Source organism: Cuculus canorus, chromosome 2 (assembly GCF_017976375.1).
Source record: "Cuculus canorus isolate bCucCan1 chromosome 2, bCucCan1.pri, whole genome shotgun sequence".
Lineage (NCBI taxonomy): Eukaryota > Metazoa > Chordata > Aves > Cuculiformes > Cuculidae > Cuculus > Cuculus canorus.
This window is the reverse complement of record NC_071402.1, coordinates 151,044,404-151,061,781: the sequence shown is the minus strand read 5'-3', so window position 1 is coordinate 151,061,781 and position 17,378 is coordinate 151,044,404. Positions and strand designations below refer to the sequence as shown.

The window sequence follows — 17,378 nt, the reverse complement described above, 5'->3', positions numbered from 1 at the left end:
TTCATCTTTGCTGTGCGAGGGGCTTTAAAGATAGATGATCAAAGATTTGGAGTATCATACTGTGCACAGCACCGTAGATAATTCAATATTTGAATCACAGCCAATATGATGTTATGGTATTTAACTAATCTGTGGTGCCATACTGCTCTCTTGCAACTTGGAAAGGGGAAGAAATCTGGACATTTTTGGGGGGCCTATTTATTGAACTAAAAGTTGTCTTTACTCCAGGAGGAGACAGAAAACTGAATGACTCTTGGGTGACTGAGATGGATTTAATCCTTCTGAGACTTAAAGGAGGCGTGTAAGAAAGGTGGGGGCAGACTTTTTAACAGGGCCTAGTGTGGTAGGACAAGGTGTTAGGGTTTTAAACTAAAACAGGGCAGATTCAGACTAGATATAGGGAAGAAATTTTTTTGAAGGTGAGGGTGATGAAACATTGGCACTGCTTGTCCAGAGAGGTGGTAGATGCCCCATCCCTGGAAACATCCAAGCTCAGGTTGGATGGGGCTCTGAGCAACCTGATCAAGTTGAAGATGTCCTTCCTCACTGCATTGGTATTGGACCAGATGGCTTTTAGGGGTCCCTTCCAACCCAAAACATTCTGTGATTCATCGGCAAAATGTGCTGCTTATGCAGTGGTGAGGAGCAGCTCTGCATCCCCCCAGGGGCTCTGCTGGGGGACAAAGGATGGGTGGGGGCAGGCACAGGCAGCCTAGAAATAGGAAGCACAAATGATTCTTCTGGAGGAAAACATGGTAACTCTATAGTCTAATCAAAGTTAATAAAGTATTCAGCTTCAGTTGCCACTCTGATACATTTTGTGGTGTGCAGATACAGCCCCTCTTGGGTGCGAATGCTTTAACAGCGCGCCCCAAACACCAGAATAATGCCAATGGCAGTGTAAGGAGGAATCGTCTTGCAGTGTAAGTAACACAGGTCAGCTCTGCTTCAAAGAAATGCTAATTACAAATCCTTGATGCCAGAAAGTCAGGGAGCTTACAAGGAAAGGTTTAACACAAACTTCCAAAGGGATCCTCGTGCCCTGAGTCCAATACTAAGAAGTTGTGTTTTAGGTTTTAGCATAGATTGCCACCTCTTTTGGGGCAGAGGGTGAGTATGAACAAATTTGCAAACAGTCCCTTCACCGCTTGTTCTCAGCGGACAACATCTAAGCATTTCATATTGATTCCCACCCTCAGCCATGTGCCCTTTCCTTGTGTTTCAGCCACAGCTGTGTTGCACAGATAAACCTCAAGCTGGAGCAGCCAAATCCTGCCTCTCGAACTGGTACAGGCAGAGCAGGCAGTGTGCTGGTAGGACCAAGCAAAGCCAGGGCTCTCCTGGTTTTCCTGGGTGGTGTGACATGTTCAGCCAATGTGATGGTGTAAGACAAGGTCCAGCTTTGGGGGCTTTTGATCATTTTTGAAGGAAAGAGAAAAAGGCATTACGAGAATTGTCTGTTTGTGGGATTATTATTATTTTTTGTGTGTGTGTGTGTTTTTTTGTGTGCATCATCTTTTATCGAGCAACTGAACCGTGAACCCTGCTGCAGGACAGTTTGTGGATCTGAGGGGACAGTCCTTGTTCTGGACCTCTTGCAGAAGAACTGTAGTTGGAGAAAACTCCAGGCAAAGCTGGAGTGGTGTATTGTGACTTTTCACTGACAAAAAGTGATGTAGTTATAAGGATCTGTCTCAAAACTCACAAGAGGCAGGAACAGGCAGGCACTGTCATTTTCCATGGTCAAAGCTGTGCTCACACTTTCAGGAACTGATGGCTAAAACCTGCTCTGGAGAGCAGCTGCCATTGAGTTTGACAAATTAAGACAAGCTCTCCTGCCCCTTGTCCAGATTACAGTTGATTTAATTGGAAAGTTGGGAGTACAGAATGTCTTTTGTTTTTTAACATTTTGCTTTAAGTTAGACTCCAGCAGTAAGTGCTTGCTGGAAGATCTTTCTGTGACTCCATTAGGTGCTTAGGGTTGTGGGGCTGGTGGCACAGCTCAAGTCCCAGAGCAAAGGAGCTCTGCAGGAGCGTTCACTGCCAGCAGCAGATCAAGGAGGTATCAGAGTGCAAGAAGGCCAGCACGCAACCACACACGTGCAGTGATGCCAAGAGTATGTCACCAAGGAGGAGCGAGATCATTTTGAATTCTTCCAGTGCTAAACTGTGCCTTTCACACTAACTGAATTGGACCAAAGGTGTCGAGATTGATCTCTAATGTAGTTAGGAGGAATTTAATGGGGTGTGTGTAGAGCTTAGGGCATCTGGTTTAATGTTAACTGTGTTAATTGTTAATATGTCTGACTAGGGTGTCTCTGCAATGTGCATGCAGAGCTTCGAGAGCAGCCTGCAGGATATTTCTCAGTCCTGCATCTGCTGCCAATATAAATTTTAAACATGCAAGAATTTGCACATCAAAAAGAAACCAATGCAGTTTATGTTTCCACGGAAGGGGAGGGATCACCTGTTTCTGGTGCACTATAATTTGTTAGGAAGCACTTGTGACTGTTGTTTGTATGTGCAACTAGTGTACATGGGTTTCCTATGCTTTTTTTTTTTCCATTTTTTTTCAACTCTTGGCATTTTATAGGCTTCTTCTATAGACTGCTACATGCTTCAGTGCTGTTTGTATAGCATGTAAAATCCTCTAGCCTTTCCCATAGAAAAATGCTGGTAGTTCTGCATCCAGTGTTTTCTGAGCTTTTCCTTGCCCGCTGACTCTTGTACCTGAAGTGCCGTGCCCCATGTGAGGGGGGAAAAAGCTGTCCTGCCAGCCCTCACCTCCTGCAAAGAGGACCGCACCCCCAGAATTTCACATTGGTATGATGTAGGCAAGTGGTGTCTAAATGCAGAAATCCTTGTTGTTACCGTCACTTGTGTTTCTGTCTCATTTGTTTGTGCCTTTGGAAGTGCAGGACACCCCAGGGTAAAAAAGCGTGAGTGTTGCTGGGGGAAAACTGGCCTCTAACAGCTCAGGAAGATGGGACTTCTATGTAATATCCATGCACATCAGGTGCTCAAATGCACGGTGGGGCGATGTGAGGCATGGGTTGGAGTCTTCTCTTGCTAGACCTCAAGTGCCGCATTGCTCTGTGAAATGACTTTTTAAACATACCTTGCCTCCTTTTCCTCATGCCCTCAGAAGCTTCTCCCCATGCACAATTACAAGGTAAAGACCATGAAACCTGTTCTGTTTGAAACCTTCGGTGGTTTGGTGCACACAATGAAGCGGGTATTACTGTTCTTGTTCCTTACTGCATACGTGGTGCTTTTTCCATCTTCAAAGCATTTTTCAGCCATGAACTAAGAGCATACGCATTAGCTGAGAGCACACACCCCTCCCTAAGCAGCTGATGCCGGGCACATCCCAGGAAAAACTTCCAGAATGTGACACACCACTTTTGATGCAAATAAAATGACGCCGTATTTCATCAGCTCTATTAAAAGTACTTAAGTAATTGAATTAATGAAACTTTAAGAAGCCTTTAAGAGACAAATGTAGTACACGCCTTTCTTCTCACTCTTTATTTTGTTTTTTTCTTACTATTTTCCCTGTTGAATGTCTTTGATTGGCTTTTTTTATTTGTTACCTTACTGTTTGCTTTTCGATGTGTGGGTTTGCTGGTTTTTCTTTATGTTATGGTAGCAAATTTCTCTACTTTGCAGCACCAATACTCTTACAGTTTCTGCAGCAAAGGGAAGTGTCATCTGGAAATAGCATGAGTATGACTGGAATACCTCATCTTCCATATTAATTCTTGCAGACACTGGGATTTTATTTCCATTGTGTTCATTCACCTTCGCTGTGCATGCCTGCCTTGCCCCTTGGACTGTGCTCACCTCTTACATATTCAACCCCATTTCCCATCTTCATGTGATCTTTCACGCTTCTCTACCATCCTTCCATCTATGGATGTCCAATATCCAGCCCCTCTGAACCCATGTTGGCTTTGTTTTTCTCCCACTCTCCCTGTAGCCAGCTTGGATATTTCTCCCTCCTTCCCCTATAGCTTGTCCTAGGCAAACTGTCCGGGTGAGGTGGGATGAGGTGACAAACTCTGCAAAAGGACAGAAATATTGTCCAGGGCCATGTGCTCAGCTCATCGGCTGTGCCTTTTGGGAGAAAGGAAACAGTGGCACCAGAGCTGTCCTATCCAGCTGACTTCTTTGGGTGGCTCCAGTGTGGCCGGTGGTGGAGCTTTCTTCTTTGGACACTCCCTGGTCTGTAGATAGGGGTATCTGAAAGCTAACCACAGCCAAGGCGGTAGTTTAGTGACACGCAATTTCCAGCCAAGTTTTGAGGTTTTTTTCCAGGCAAATTGTAAGCATTTTGGGTGCAGCTGACTTCTCTCACACTTTGCTTTTTCAGGTGAGCCAGATGAAGAAGCCTTTGCCGAGGAGTGCAGACGGAGAGGACAACACGCCTTGCCTTCCCAGCCAACCAACCCTCGCCTGCTGAAGTCTCACAAGCCTTCCAGTTCCCCCAGATATGCCTATCATTATAATAGCGATGAGGTGGAAGAACAAGATAGAAGCCGCGTTATGAGCAGCTTGGAGACCCCGTTTTATTTATCAGGTGTGCACAAGCATGTTGATGAGAAATGCGCAGAAAAGGAAGCATCAGCTAGTCAAAAGGAAAAACCAAAAAGCCGAGCAACAGTTTGCTGCTGTGTTTTGACTTAACGTTAGTTCCCTGTAGATAATAAAGGGCAGCCTGTGTGCCTTCATCCTGCCTTAGCTCTGCTCTTCAATTTAATCTAGCCTAGATTCACAAATGCCCTGGGGTATTCAAGGATCCAGGGCGAATATTGTTATGCTGCTAAAGTACCTATGCTCTTTGTTCTCAAAACTGAGGCCTTTTAGAGATTAATCACAATATTTTGCGCATTCATTTATTTAAATTGTGCTTGGCTTCTTTGCCAAAGGAGAAGTTCAGCAACTTGGTATTATTTCTGGAAGCTGCAATTTTAGGCACCTAATTCTAACAGAGAGGGCTGAGACTGTTCAGGTGAGCGCGAGAGCATGGTAATTGTCCTGGTTATTTTTGGAACTAATTAGTCCTTTGGTATATTTCCTGTAATTTTCAGCAATGTAGTCCAGAGGCTATCTTGAACAACAGAGTCCTCATAACTACTTGATTTAATTTGAACCTGTGGTCAAAGATCATCCAGGACTGCCAGGACAGGTTTTTCTGAAACAGGAAGATGCTCTTCTACTTCCATGCATAAGCCAAGGGCCCTTCTCAGTAGTGCTGAATTAGGTGAGGTTCTGGTGCTGGGAAGTGCAAGCACATGAGGCTCCTCAGTGTCAACACAGTGCATGAAAAACATGCACTTTACCCCAAAACTTGTGCTCTTGTACTCCCAGTGCTGTATCAACTTCTTCCATGTTTATGAGCTTTTAAATCTAACACTGTCTTCTGATATCAGATGGGGTGACAGCTTGAAAACATACAGTCAGATAAATGTCCTCCTTATATTGTTGCTAGAAGTTCTGTCTCTTTCGGGATGACTAAGTTGAATCTTTTCTTAAAAAAAAACAAAACCAAAAAGCAAACCAAACTTAAAAATTTGTCCACAGGAGCCTGAATGCTGAATGTAACCTCTGGGCTGGTGTCCCATGTAAGGGTTACAGGTTGTATCTCCCATATTTGTAGCCGGCAAAACAAAACCTTGGCCCTGCATTTGGAGACTTGAGGTTCTCCTGCAATCATAATAGTATTTAGTAATCGTTTCCAAAGAGCATCTGAGTTTGACATGCACCTTGCGATTTTTGGAGTAGTTTTTAAGATTGCTTAGGACTTTGCTGTGAATCTATTTATGCTCCAGGATGCACAAGTCTGCAATTAAAATGAATTTCTAGCAGTATTTATGCAGTCACAAAGTCCTGTCCAGTAGATTGTGACTGACCGTAAAAGATTCAGGGTGAAAACTTGTTTGGAGTAAGATTTTACTGTTGCTTTAAATATTTTGCCTACTGTTCCTCTGATGGACAGGGCTGCTGAAGGACTGGTCGAATCAGTCATAAAAACCTACGTGAGTGTCTTAATCCCTCCCTGGGAAGTTTGTGCATCAGCCGTTCCCGACAGTGCCTTTTTCCTCCGTGGATATTCACCTCTGCTGACTGCCTTGCCCAGCAAGCAGGTCTCACCAGCGCAGCTCTGTAATTATATAGACCACTTACTTGCTCCCACTTGGCTTCTCATTGACCACGGCGACAGCTGCCATGCTTACATGGGCCAGCGTTGGGAAAGAATAGCATCTCTTTCTGCCTTGGTTCAAAGCCCACTCAATTCAGTGGAAAATAGTTAAGTTCAATGGCCACAAACTGGGCTCCATTCCACCTTGAACTGGATGGTTTTGCCACTGCTGCTGTGCGGCACTTGGCAGTGAGATTGCGTGGCAGTTTCAGACTTTGTCCCAGTTAGAGCACCTCAAGCAAATCATCAGTCATTAATGATTCACCTGCAGTGAACCGGTTTTCTTTTTCCCAGCTCTAAGAGTGAGGATGTTTGAGTTTTATTTTTTAAGTCTGTAGCAAATTTAAATGAAGGAGAAGGGGATAGGTTTCATCTTGACTACATGCTGGAAATCACTCTGGAAGTGGCCATCTCTTGATAGTGACCCAGGAGAAAGGCTGTACAACTCATTTAGACTGGTAACCGATATCCAGAAGTGAGATGAATCCTCTCCCTAGTCAGGATTTCCACTCATTATAGTAGGTATTTAATACAAAATAACTAGAGTTAAATTTCATTCTTCATCTAACATTTACACTTTGTGTTTTAGTAGAAATTTCTCTGGGTTTCATAGTGTTCCTGGTTTCATAATGGCCTTTTAGAATAAAACTTCACCTCTTTTGCTCTGAAGTCACTGCGTATCTCAAACAGTTCTCTACCTACAAACAAGCAATTTGTTAATAAGTATTCAGATACTGCGAGTAATATGCTCCCTGATCATGTGACGTATGACTACCTGGTGGTATCCAAGCTGTGTCAAAGTGGTATTAATGCCAGCAGAGAACTGGAGGTTGCAGCCATTTATCGTAGAGGTAATAGTAACTACTCCTAAAAAACTACTTCTCTGAATCTGAGAGTTTTGACCTTTATCTGGCAAGAATGGTTGAAATGTTAAGTTATTAAAATACTGAAAAATACATGATATAAAAGATCATTATTTGCAAGATAATATTGCAAGGTTTGCTCTTCCTTTGGAATGAAATTGCTTGCATTAACCTAAAACTTACAACATCAATAATTCATTTTTGCTGCATTTTCATCCACTGGCATCCCTGAAGAAAAAAAACACTTTAAAAGAACTAGACTAACTAATCTCGATCCCTTTCTGGCATGGATTCCTCTTCTGGAAAGTTGAGCTGTTTGTACTATAATTTATCTTTAATGCAGTCTCTGTTCTTTTTACAGACATACAGTTCCTGAATTACACTTTACTAACTAGTAATATTGATATGCTTGGTTATCCAACCTAATTATTTGACAATTCCCTTGCATGCTTGTATTTGGGCATATAATGGAATGAGAAAGGAAGGAAAAGCCACTGTTTTCTGCTGAAATCTAATATGTGTGGAATGCTGGGGGTGTGGAGATGGGAGGGAGTTCATTCTCCTTTGTTCCACATTCCCTGGCTGTAACTGTGTGTGAGTGGGACAGGGTGACAGCTGTACTCTGCTGCGGGCAGAGTGGGAAGACTGGCTGGTGGATTTGGAGGCTGGCTGGTAGCTCCCTGGCTTAGCCAGAGCTGCATTCACGCATGGTTTTTTGGCTGCTAGTACAAGAGCATCCTGCTACCCATTTACTTCCCATTGAAGATGTCTGGGTTGCACGTGGCAGGGCTTCCAAGGCTGCGTAGCCTTGCAAGCTTTTGCTTGCCATGTGGGAGTAAAGCTTTGGACTCTATTCAGTAATAGTATTACCTTAATGAATAGTATTACCTTAATTAATAGCAGGTTGTGTCTGGCATGGTATGTTCTTGTAGCAATTCTAGGCAGAATTGTTAATGAAACTACTATGGTGAGCAAGCGTGAAAGAAGGCCCCAGTAAGTTGCTAAAGCTTTTCAGTCCCCTAATACATCAAAGTTGGAATTACATCACTGGGTTGGCCAGGGAAACTGGAGAACTCGCCCCTTGGATTTAACAGTGTGGATAATTGAACAGTGGAGCGGCATACCTAGACAGGGTGGGATGTTTTGTCACCACAGGTCTTTATGTAAAGGTGGTTTGTCTCTCAGTGATGCTCCGTGGCATGGGCAGGAGCTATGGATGCGGTGAGAGAATTAGTAGGTCAAATCATGGTGTGTGTTGGGCAGTGGCTCAGGCTGAAAGGAGGGAATGTGAAAGTGTAGTGTAAAGCTGTAATTGTAAATTGAGTCACATATATGAAATTATACTGAAGCTGTGATCTGGGATGAATTTTTCTAATGGCATATGCAAATGTGGTCAATCACAAAGAACAGATGGTGGCTGCAACCTAGGAGTAAGCTAGCTGCCTTTGACATTGCTATTTATTATTTTGATTAGAGAGAGATTTCTAAGAGCAGAAAATTCGGAAATGTATTACAGAACCCAACTTGCACATGTCCCACTGCCCTCTTAAAGCTCTGCATGCATATTGGAGCCCTGACTGCTTTCATCTTTTGAAGGAGGGAAGAAGAAGGGCCACAGTCTTAGCAAAAAGTTAGTAGCTCTTGAAAACTATTTTCTCTGGAACTTAAGCAGAAAGCAGGAATCCCTCCCATCCCCTGCCTCAGTGCTTCAGAGCCTGAAAGTGGGAGGAGGCTCACTTTTGCAGGAGATCTATAAAAATCAGTCCGTGGCCTTTATTACTGACTGATGTGTGTTGAGAAGCAGCAGTGCTGCATGTTAATCGTCAGTTGTGACTGAACACTTTGTTTCCCGACTCCTATGCTCTCCTGTGCTGGCAGAAGGAAGGTCGAACAGACCGATGGCTGCTCTCTGCATCCTGGTAGAGCAGGCAGGTGTCAGGCAGGGCAGGAACAAGTAGGATACCACAAATGGGTTGGGTAGGAGTGTTTTCCCCAGGACAACACTCCTGGACATTTTTTCTTTGGATCAGTCACTCAATGTGCATATCTCATTTGCAGTTGCCACACAAGAATGTGACAAGCTTCATAGTCAGTGACTGAACAAACCTGTGACTTTGGGAGGTGCAGATGGCAGAGAAGTAGAAAGCCAGAAGGAAAGACAATCTGGGACAGAGCAGAGAGGCTTCCTGATTTGTTTTGGTCCTTGCTGAGTGCTTAAGGGAGTTGCTACTAAGTGTTACTGGAAGTTGGTTTCAGCCTTCAGCTGCTTTATGAAAGCTAGAGTAGCTTCTGTGCTTTAATGGTTTTGGGAGTGGAATAGAAGAGGGTGAAACAGAAAGAGCGGGTCAGCAGATATTGTTTGTTTCAGACAAGAATTATCCAGTTTGTAAACCAGGTGTAATTCCAAATGGTGTGGATTCTTGCTTTGTCCATCTCTGCTCCTGACAGCTGATAAAAGCAACCATATAGCAAATCTGGGCAATATGTATCTATGTTTGAGTCAATTGGTTTTCCAGATGTCAAAACTTGGGGAAGTTCTCAGCAACTTATCCTCCCTTCACCCTGAAATGCATTTCTAGAGTGTAGATGGCTAACAATTGCTTCTAAGGGTGGAAATTTGAAAAGCCCTTCTCCAAGGCCAGAACTATTTGGCTGAAGCCAGCTCATCCAGGCACTAACTATGGAAAGTTTCTATGAGTGCCTTATGATGCTGGCAACTCACCAGGACATGGGTTCACTGCAAATTATTCAAACACTAATGGGGCCATAGCTTTCTAATTCAGATTTTTTTTTCTCTCATGACTTTGCGGCTAGTCTTGTAACCAAGGCAGCTAAACAAGCTTTTAATTTGTGCTGATTGAAGTACTCAAGTGAAGTGAGCACCGAAGTATTGAATCTTTAGTGTGCATTTATTATTTTTGTTAGAAGCTGCTTCTCTTGGATCAGTTTTTTTGGCTGATCATGGAATCATAGAATGGTTTTCATTGGATGGGACCTTAAAGAGTGTCTAGTTCCAAGCACCCTGCCATAGGCAGGGACACCTTCCACTGCATCAGGTTGCTGAAAGCCTCACCCAATCTGGCCTTGAACACCTTCAGGGAGGGGGCATCCACAACTTCCCTGGGCAACCTGTTCCAGTGCCTCACCACCCTCAAAGTAAAAATTTCTTCCTAATATCTAATCTAAATCTAATCTTTTTCAGTTTAGAGCCATTACCTCTTGTTCTATCCCTACATGACCTTGTAAAAAGTCCCTCTCCAGTTTTCCTGTAGGCCCCCTCTAGGTACTGGAAGGCTGCTGTAAGGTATCCCCAGAGCCTTCTCTTCTTTCTCCTGGCTGAACGATCCCAACTCTCTCAGCCTTTCTTCACAGGGGAGGTGTTCCAGCCTCCTGACTATCTTTGTGACCCTCCTCTGAATTCGCTCCAGCAGGTCCATGTCCTATTATCACTCAGCATAGCATCATTGGAGCTAACAGACCAACAGAGTTTGACCTATCCTTTCTTCTTAGGTGGGGACAGAAAAGGAAATCATCAAGAGTGAAATTATATTTCACAGCAGGCTTGAAACAGAAAAGACCTGGCAATTTTCTCTTGAGCAATACTCTGTATTCATGCGTTATCTCCTACTTTGGCCAATCTGTTTCTGCGTGTCAGTGATAACACTTGAAAGATTTCCACTTTTCACCCTTATCATTCCAGAGGCTGGTAGGAGACCATGTTGTCAAATGCCTAAATATCTTCATACCATATTATTTTAACATTTGAGTTGTTTCATTTATAAGACAGTGAATTACGTGGCATTCATTTCAAGTCATAATTTATATTGACTCACAGTATTTTTAAGAAGGAGTTGCTAGGATTGCTTTCAAAATCTCAAACATTTAAAGAAAATGTACTGTTGCAAAAAGAAAAAAGTATTATGTTATAGAATAGCAATGTCAAATGCAATCATGCCTGGATGTGGAAGGCTTTTAGAAATACTGGCAGTGTTTTGAGAGTGAAAAATGAGAAAATTATGAAGCTAATAACCTATTAGGGTTTAATGATCCTTTCCCAAAATATCTATGTTAATGTTTCATAGTTATTACATGAACTAGTTCTGATCAGCTGATATGATGCTGTTTTTCCCTCCAGTAAAGGAAAGAATCCTTTGAATAACACCCCTTGGATGACTGGTTCTCAAGAGTCAGCATGTCTCTTCTGCCTCCATTGGCTTCTGTGGAAAAGCAAAGAGATACTTGAGCCCTTCTGAGATGTGTGCCTTACAGCAGTATATTAATGCCAAGGGATCCTATTTTTGACAATGTATAGGTGACCGAGGGACTGACATTGAGGTAAACTTCATGTATGGAGTTCTCAGTGAGGAGAGGTTCCCCCAGTGTCCCCGGGGACATGACTGTTGCTCAGGAGGGTGGCAGGGTCGGAGGCAAACACAGTGTCATTTGCAATTCTGCAAAGCACTGCCAGTTTTTCTCTTTCTTAAACAATAAAACTGGTTTCCACTCTAACTTTGCACAGGCTAATCACTTATGGCAAAATTTCTAAATAAATATCCTGCTTCTTGACTCAGATGATTGCAAAAAGATGAAGTCATGCTGTTGATACAGCGTAGGAGCTAGAATGATAACCTAGGAAGTTCCCCTTTGCTACAAGGGAGTGTATTTCCTCTAACGCACAAGCTTTTGATAGTGTCTCAAGTGATTTTAGCCCAAAGGCTATCTCTCTTGGTTTTCCCCAAGTCTTAAACCAAAGAACTGCAGTTCTGCTGTGGGCACGATCCTAATTGCGCTTGGGAGGATCTCCGATTTGGAGCACGCGTCAGCCACAGCGTGGCTTCAGACTCCTCTGGCCTCTCACCACTTCCTTTTCCCATCTTAATTTCACTATTGGTGCTAAATTGATGGAGAACAAGGTGCAATGGTGACACGGCTTCCTCAGGGTCATTTCTGCCTGCCTGTGGACAAAATGGGGAAAAGAACGAGATTTCCAGACAGGCAGAACTGTGCCCTTCCTGGGCTTTTCCTCTGACTCCCAGCTCTGCCTCTCAGCCGGCTTGCAGGGGCTCCTCTGCTCCATGCTGGCCCTGTTCACTGGACAGTGTTGATTCCCGGTGACAGAGCACTACTGAGCAAAAAGATCCCTCCAGCTATCTCGAAGCATCACAGAATGATTATCTGAGGAAAGCATTTGCTTGCTTTGAGTTTCGATTTATAAGTGCACTTGGGTAGATGGAGTGTTGGTTCTGCACAGTTCACTGCCCTAGCAAGTCTGCTAGCAAGTTACAATTTACTGCAAGTTTGGAGGAAATGGTGTGATGCAGAGCAAGAACTGTTTTTCGGGCACCTGTGTGGGGAGGAAAAAATCATTGGGATGATGATCACATGGCTGGAAGCTTGTGCCTACTGAACCCGTAGCAAAGAGTTGTTGCTTGAACTTAATGCTTCCATGCACCATTGGAGCTGCAGTAGAATATAACCTGTGGTGCATAGTTAAGCATGAGCAGGCTGATGACCTACAGATAAAGTGCATATTGGTAAACACTCAGCACCTTCTTATTTACTCAGGACTCTCAGCATTTCGTAGTCTTAAAATGGAAATGCAAATATTGTGGTAACTCTGACTACTGTGAGCAGGAAACGCCAGTACTTAAATAGCTCCTGCTATATAAGTCTTATTTATTGCTCCCATTTTGAAGATTATTATGGTTTTGCATGTGCTCTAATTTTGAAGCTTTTCCTGAATGGCTTTGAAGTCTTCTGAAAGTTCTCTAGAGCTTTCCAAACTTCAAAGATTGATGCTGGTTTTCTTTCTATACTGTATAAGGGATAAGGTAGAACTGGGGTTATAGTAGAACTGATCATTTAAAAAAAGACTCTAGAAAGCCAGATCTTTTCTTTAAGTTTCCTTAAACCATTCAGAAAACGTGAGCTTTTGCTAGAAGGAAAAGTCCATGAATGCTGTGAATAGTGTTTTACAAGCCATGTTTCCTCAGGATACAAAGAAGGCAGCAAGAGGAGGAAGCAGAAGCAGAGAGAGGAACAGAAGAAGAAGAAGTCAACCAAAGGGAGTTACTAAAATGGACTTCTCTGCTATGCCAATGCCTTTATAATAACTACAACTTTAATGTTACATTTGAGCACACCTCTTTTGTGTATCTTTTTTGATTGTTCACAGCTAGCAAGGAAGTGACTCATATTTAAAACTGTACTAAAATTGCACTATGTTATTCTTTTTAGTTTCTCAGAGTGGCTTTCTTGCCAGTCAGGTTAGGGAATTTGAACAAGGCTGATCGTGGTTAGAAGAGTGTTATGGTTGAAGATTGGAAAGCGTTATAGAATTTCTTACCTCTTCCTTCCCTGGGACTAAAACAACTCTAGTCTAGTGTTTGTTTATTTGTCTTGTAGGATTTAAAGGGTTGTGCAAATGCCTATTTGGTCACTCCAGCATCAACATCAGGTGTGTTGAAAGAAGAGTCCTATTCACCCATGTCATTGGGAATGGGATTGAGATGTGAGCTCTTATAGGGTAATTTGTGCAAGATTAATGAGTGATTTTTATGGTTTTTTTTTTTTCTTTTCCCAAGTTGGGCAGCAAAGGTTTGTCCCTGCTATTAAAATATTCATTCATTTTAAATTGTATCATGAAGTTATATCCTCTGATTTTAAGAAACTTAGTGCAATGATGGTCTCCTGCAAGCTCTCCTACCAATTTCCTTAAGCATAGTTGACTCCCGATGAATCATTTAGTGAAATCATTCCTTATTTTAAAAGTTATTTTCAGAACCTAGAGACAAATCATCCAAGTGGTACTTCAAAACTGCTCTTTGTTTCTGCTGAGTAGGTTTTAAATAACAAAGACTTTTTTCAGCATCTATATAAGATTTTATCAAGTTGTTTCTGCAAAGAACTTACACCTTCGTGTATGAAAGCATTTTGCATCGGTTTCATTGCAGGACTGATTTTTTTTAGCTTGAAAAGATGTCTTCAATTTAAAAGGAATATGTATTTTCTGACAAGATTACTTCCTTGCTTCCCATACCTGTCTCATGTGCATGACACATTGCTTCTCGTAACCTTTTAGTTTGTACAGAGCCCTCCATTGCCTTTTACCTGCATGTTTCTTGTCAGTCTGTTGCTTCCTCTTTTTAAACTCCATCCAGGTAGGAGTTAGCAGCTTATGATTTTGTTCTGGGTTTTTATTTGTCTTCCTCTTGACGATATGTTGTTGATGGAACAGACTTAAACCTGGCAATATTGAAAGTCCACAGTTCTGGAGAAACTCACTCACCCTAATGTTTAAAAGATGTAGAAATGCATATAATGGTGTAAGGAAGAAGCTAAACGAAAAAATCAAGTCTGCATTCTAGCATGGTTTGATGTAACAAATTCTGTTGTCTCTGGTATCTGAATGGTTTAGCTTCAAATGCTTACATTACCCAATGTAACCCTGTGCAAACACATAGCCGTACATGAACTCTGTTAGGGGATTTAAATTATGGTTAATATGAAATAAGACTGAGTACTGGTTTTCTGTCACTTAAGCACCACTTTTTTTCTGTTTTGTGCAGTGTTACTAATATTTTAAAATAAAGAAAATTCTCCTTTATACTTTGTCCTCTTGCACTGTGCTGCAAACTACAGTTGGCCTCAGTGGTTCACGTTTAGTTTCAAGTAAAGTTTGTGCTCAAAGCCTGAAGTGGAGAGTCTGCATTCACAAAACACCCAGAAGCATACCAAGCTTTTCCTTTTGCTAAATCCATGAGCAAGCTGATACAGCCCCTGTGTCAAATGGCTGATACTGGAAAATGAGGGTTCTTTCTGGCTGGAAACATCACCTTAAGGAGTGTATATGTCAAACAGAGCTTGCAAATTTGCCATGCAAGGAGCGTTCATCATAGATAATAAACAACAGTTTGACTTGCATCCCATTTAGTACGCTTTCTGTACTCTGGGAGAAGTTCTCCCTGGTACATAGCCGATTTTAACCTACTAGTGCTCCTCATTTGTTGGAAAAATGGTATGTGCTTTGGAAAAACAGGAGAGATGTAGGAAGGGAGAGGTGGTACCAGTGTAGGGCTGATCTCCCCAGGCTGTCCCTATGCTGTGAGCAGCCGAACGTCGTGGGACAGAGTGGCTCTGGATCGAGAATGTGCCTTGAAGAGCTAGAGCAGACCGGGATTTGGTGCGTGAATATTTTTTTGACTCTGATCCCTGTGTTAGACTTGAAGGAGAATAGAGCAGTAATTACATAGGAGACGTGAAGATAGGCTCTAAATCAGTACAGAAGCTCATCTTACCAAGAGCATCCTTATCCCACTGGAAAGGTGCTGGCAAGCTTGAAGTTGAGTTCCTACGTCCTGTGTTTCCTGTGCAGAGAAACACCTGGGAAACACAGAGGCCCCAGAGAAGGGAACCATGGGCATCATCTTTCCTATAACTACCTAGAATCTGCCCAAGCTTGCCCAGAAATTAAGAAATGTGGGCCCATGGCCATTGAACATAATTCTCTCAGCCTTATTATTTCTGGATTTTAACTGAAAGGTGACTGCTTAACTGAGCAGCGTGAAGCAGCCTGGGTGTAGCGTCCTGCTTACGTGGGTATGCTGCTTGCAGGACCGCCTGGATCTGGTGCCACGTCTGCCACAAATGTATGAGCCGGCACATATATGAAATCTTTGTATCCCTGTGCATCCATCTGCCAAAGGTGAAGGCTGCATGACGATACGGTTACTTAAAGTATGTGTTGGGCTAGGAAAAATGCAGGTGGGTGTGAGACACCACAACTGATAACAGGTGATACTGGCCCAAGAATGACTATGAATAAATGTATTGTGCAAGTTGGAGAAAGATTCCTGACCATCCTACAACACTTCTTGGAAGAGCTGAGGACAGAAACTGAGCAAGTTTAAATACAGACCTGACGTGATTTATAAAATGTATTGCAAAATAATTCTTTGCAGAGCAGATACCTGGGCTCAAAGACCCAAAGTGGTTTTGATCCCCTTTAAGTATCCCAGAAGAAAATTAAATTATTCTGGTAGAAAACAAACAGTGAGTTGAGTAACAGTATAATTAAAATGATACAGTGAAAACAAAGCAGTCTTATCTTAAAATGGTGGGACACAATTGCAAACAAGCAAAATATGGACAGATAAGGGTTCCTGCTCCTCACTTGGAAGCTGCCCCTATGAAAATGGGTTAAATTCAGTTCTTTCTCCACACCTTTTAGAGATGTGCACAGTCTGCTCTTTGAACTAAGGTTTGGCAACACTTTGAGCCTAAATAAATGATCTCAGAGAGCGTAGGTGTCAAAATGATAAATATATATTTTTCAAGTTTTTGCTCAGTCTCTGCTGGCTGCTGCTCCCACCTCCGTGGGCAGCTAGCAGACCTGTAAATCCTACTTCTACAGGTAACAAACACCTCAGTTTTTATCTGCCAGCTTAGCTGCCTTTATGAAGACTTGATTTTTTCCACAGATTTCAGAACTGTTTCATGACCCTTTGTATGTATTTTTTGAAATAACACAATGAAAAGACACTTCTGAAGAGAGTCAGCTATATGGAAAATGTATAGTAGTCATCAGGGAAGCACTAAACTGCATGTTCTCCCAACCACACCTGAAATGTGTGACTTACACCTACTTGTTCTTCTGGAATGTTCCTAGACGTGCTACCAAACCAGTGCCTATCAAGTAGTGGGATTAGCTTGTTGCTGTATTGAATGTCATTGTTCTATTCTGTCTCTACAGAAATGCATTCATTCCATTTTTTTCCTTCATTTGGTGTGCCAGTAGCACAGGACAGTTATTCCTGGGATGCACAGGTTAGTCCTTCCTGCGTTTCAGATCTGTTTTCTTCTTTCATGTGCAATCCTGCTCCTTTATGTCCAGACTTAGTTCATGTTTTAGTGCTCTCTCGTATTACGCTGCCTGCGGACAGCTCTACTCCCTTGTAACTCATATATTAGTCGGGGGATGGTATGATTGCCCATGATTAGGTATACTTAATTCTCCTTTTCCCACTGAGCAAGTTGGAATCTGGTCTTAAAAGACTTTTTATCACTATTTGCAAAAATTTACTTGTAATTTACCTGTAGCACTGAAAATGCCAGGCAAGGCCATTTTCCTCTCCACTGATGAGAATTAAAACAGGACACAAATCCACATACAAGTGTTCAATTTTAATAAATGTTATTGAGAAGTATGATCGATTCAGCTGCCCTGTGTCAGCACACTGATATCTCACAAGATTTTCTAGCCAAATAGGATTAGGTGGGGCGTTGGGAAGTGTCAGGTTTATTAAGTACCTTGT

General features: G+C 42.4%; 1 protein-coding gene across 2 annotated transcripts in view; it reads left to right on the top strand.

Moving 5' to 3' along the window:
* DNAJB6 (DnaJ heat shock protein family (Hsp40) member B6) overlaps window positions 1-14,661 on the top strand; it is a 67,459-nt gene extending 52,798 nt beyond the window's left edge. The window contains exons 9-10 of one of the 2 annotated variants that reach the window (XM_054057192.1): window positions 4,373-4,579; window positions 13,059-14,661. In XM_054057192.1, the coding sequence (XP_053913167.1) occupies window positions 4,373-4,579; window positions 13,059-13,141 (290 nt within the window). In that variant the 3' untranslated portion in view covers window positions 13,142-14,661. Of the gene's footprint in view, window positions 1-4,372; window positions 9,060-13,058 lie in introns of those variants that run through there. The other variant, XM_054057191.1, reaches the window with a different exon arrangement.
* The last annotated feature ends 2,717 nt before the right edge of the window (window positions 14,662-17,378 follow it).